The following is a 2,243-nucleotide window of genomic DNA, read 5'->3' as shown; positions in this document are numbered from 1 at the left end:
GCAGCAGCAGCAGCAGCAGCAGCAGCAGCAGCAGCAGCAGCAGCAGCAGCAGCAACAGCAGCAGCAGCAGGAGGAGGAGATGAAATAGCAGCTACGATAGTTGCTGCATTGTAGCAGCAGTAGGTAAACTAACAGCACCACCAACAACAGCAGCAGCAGCAGCAGCACCAGCAGCAGCAGCAGCAGCAGCAGCAGTACTTGCAGTAGCAGCAGCGAGACAAGCAGCAGCATTAGCAGCACAAGCAGCAGCAGCACAAGCAGCAGCAGCACAAGCAGCAGCAGCACTAACAGCAGCACCAACAGCACTAGCAGCAGCAGCACAAGCAACAGCAGCAGCACAAGCAACAGCAGCAGCACAAGCAGCAGCAGCACTAGCAGCAGCAGCAACAGCACTAGCAGCAGCAGCAGCAGCAGCAGCAGCAACAGCACTAGCAGCAGCAGCAGCAGCACCAACAGCACTAGCAGCAGCAGCACAAGCAGCAGCAGCAGCAGCAGCAGCACGAGAATTCCGCGTTGCAGCTGAACATATGTGTGTACCTGCTGCAGTACGATCATCAGTAAGGAGCCACGAAGCAGCAACAGCAGTGCTGCTGTCTCCTCTTCTTTTTGCTTCGGCTCGGATAGCGCAATATAATAAAAATAAAAACGGACGCTCCTCCAGCAGCTGCCGACGCTGCTGCAGCTCCTCACTCGTGCTGCTGCTGCTGCTGCTGCTGCTGCTGCTGTTGTCTGCTGCACACTCGCAGTCAAACGTCACCCACGGAGATACACCGCCTCTCCTGCTGCTGCTGCTGCTGCTGCTGCTGCTGCTGCTGCTGTCAGAGTTCAGCAGCACAAAATATGATCCCCACAGCTGGTCTTCGAGTTTATACTTGAGTAACCTCTCCCTGCTGCTGCTGCTGCTGCTGCTGCTGCTGCTGCTGCTGCTGCTGCTGCTGCTGCTGAAGTCTGCTGAGAAGCGCTGCTGCTGCTGCCTGTGCAGCTGCTGCGGTGTCTCCACCTGCTGCAGCAGCAGCAACTCCAAGACACCAGGAGAAAGCTCGCTCTCTCCCTCCCCCAGCAGCACCCCGGGGGCCCTCAGGGCCTCGTAGCTCTCCCGCACCACCACAGGCAGCAAAGGCACAGAAAAAAACAGAGGCAGCAGCTGCGCATACACCCCAACACACATAGACATATACAGCTGCCTATACACCCCAACACACACAGAGAAAGATACAGATGAGAGAAAGAAAAAAAACAGAGGCAGCAGCTGCGTATACACCCCAACACACACAGAAATATGCAGCTGCCTATACACCCCAACACACATAGAAACATGCAGCTGCGTATACACCACCGCGGGGGGCCCCTGTGGGGCCCCCCGCGGTGGTGTATGTTCTTACACTTAGAGAGAAGAGCTTGGGTATGGGGTCTGTGCCTATGAGGCCCGTATGTATGGCGGTGAGTATGAGTGTGTGGAGCTGGGATCGTGTGTGGGATCGTGTGTGGGGTTGGAGTTGGTGGTGTGGGGTGTAGTGTGTGGGGTGCGAGAGAGGAGCAGCAAAAAGGAGACAGTAAGCTATGTCTGCTGCTGAGCTGTCTCCGCACCCCACACTGCTGTATACTGCAGCAGCAACACCAGAAACCCAGCTATCTATGAGGGGGGCCTCGCAGGGGGCCCCCCGCTGCTGCTGCTGCAGTGCCCACCCTTCATCTACCCAGGGGGCCCCCCCCCCCTTTCCCCCTGCTGCTGCTCCTCCTCTTCCTGCTGCTGCTGCTGCTGCTGTTGCTGCTATTGCTGCTGCTGGAAACCCAGCAGCAGCAGAGAATATACCGCTGCTGCTTGCTGCTTCTGCTGCTGCTGTTAGTGCTGCTGCTGATAGGTGCAGCAGAGCAGCAGACTCTAAACAACCAAATCTATAACACAGCAGCAGCAGCACCATTGCTGGCCGCTGCAGACACACCACGCAGCTGTACATACACCCCACACTATGCATGCAACAGCACCAGCAACAGCAGCAAAGACAGCAGCAACAGCAGCAGCAGCAGCAGCAGCAGCAGTAGTAGTAGCAGCAGCGTTTCTTATAGAAAGACCAGTAGCAACAACCATCAGCAGCAGCAGCAGCAGCAGCAGCTGCTGCTGCTGCTGCTGCGCGGGCACCCCGCAGCAACGGCAGCTGCACTGACAAACACCACCACACCACCTCCACCACCACCACCACCACCACCAGCACCACCACCACCAACAGCAGCAGCAGCAGCAG

General features: G+C 57.5%; 1 protein-coding gene across 1 annotated transcript in view; it reads right to left on the bottom strand.

The window, feature by feature from the left end:
* Nucleotides 1–686: 686 nt before the first annotated feature.
* The window catches only part of EMH_0059640 (uncharacterized protein), a gene marked incomplete at both ends in the record, with an annotated part of 6,397 nt that continues 4,840 nt past the window's right edge, over nt 687–2,243 (bottom strand). Inside the window, 3 exons of the mRNA XM_013497704.1 lie at nt 687–732; nt 852–1,144; nt 1,383–1,896. Of these exons, the coding sequence (XP_013353158.1) occupies nt 687–732; nt 852–1,144; nt 1,383–1,896 (853 nt within the window). The remainder of the gene's footprint in view (nt 733–851; nt 1,145–1,382; nt 1,897–2,243) is intronic.

This window comes from Eimeria mitis, genomic scaffold, assembly GCF_000499745.2.
Source record: "Eimeria mitis Houghton genomic scaffold, Emh_scaff2861, whole genome shotgun sequence".
NCBI lineage: Eukaryota > Apicomplexa > Conoidasida > Eucoccidiorida > Eimeriidae > Eimeria > Eimeria mitis.
This window is presented reverse-complemented; position numbering and strand designations above follow the sequence as displayed.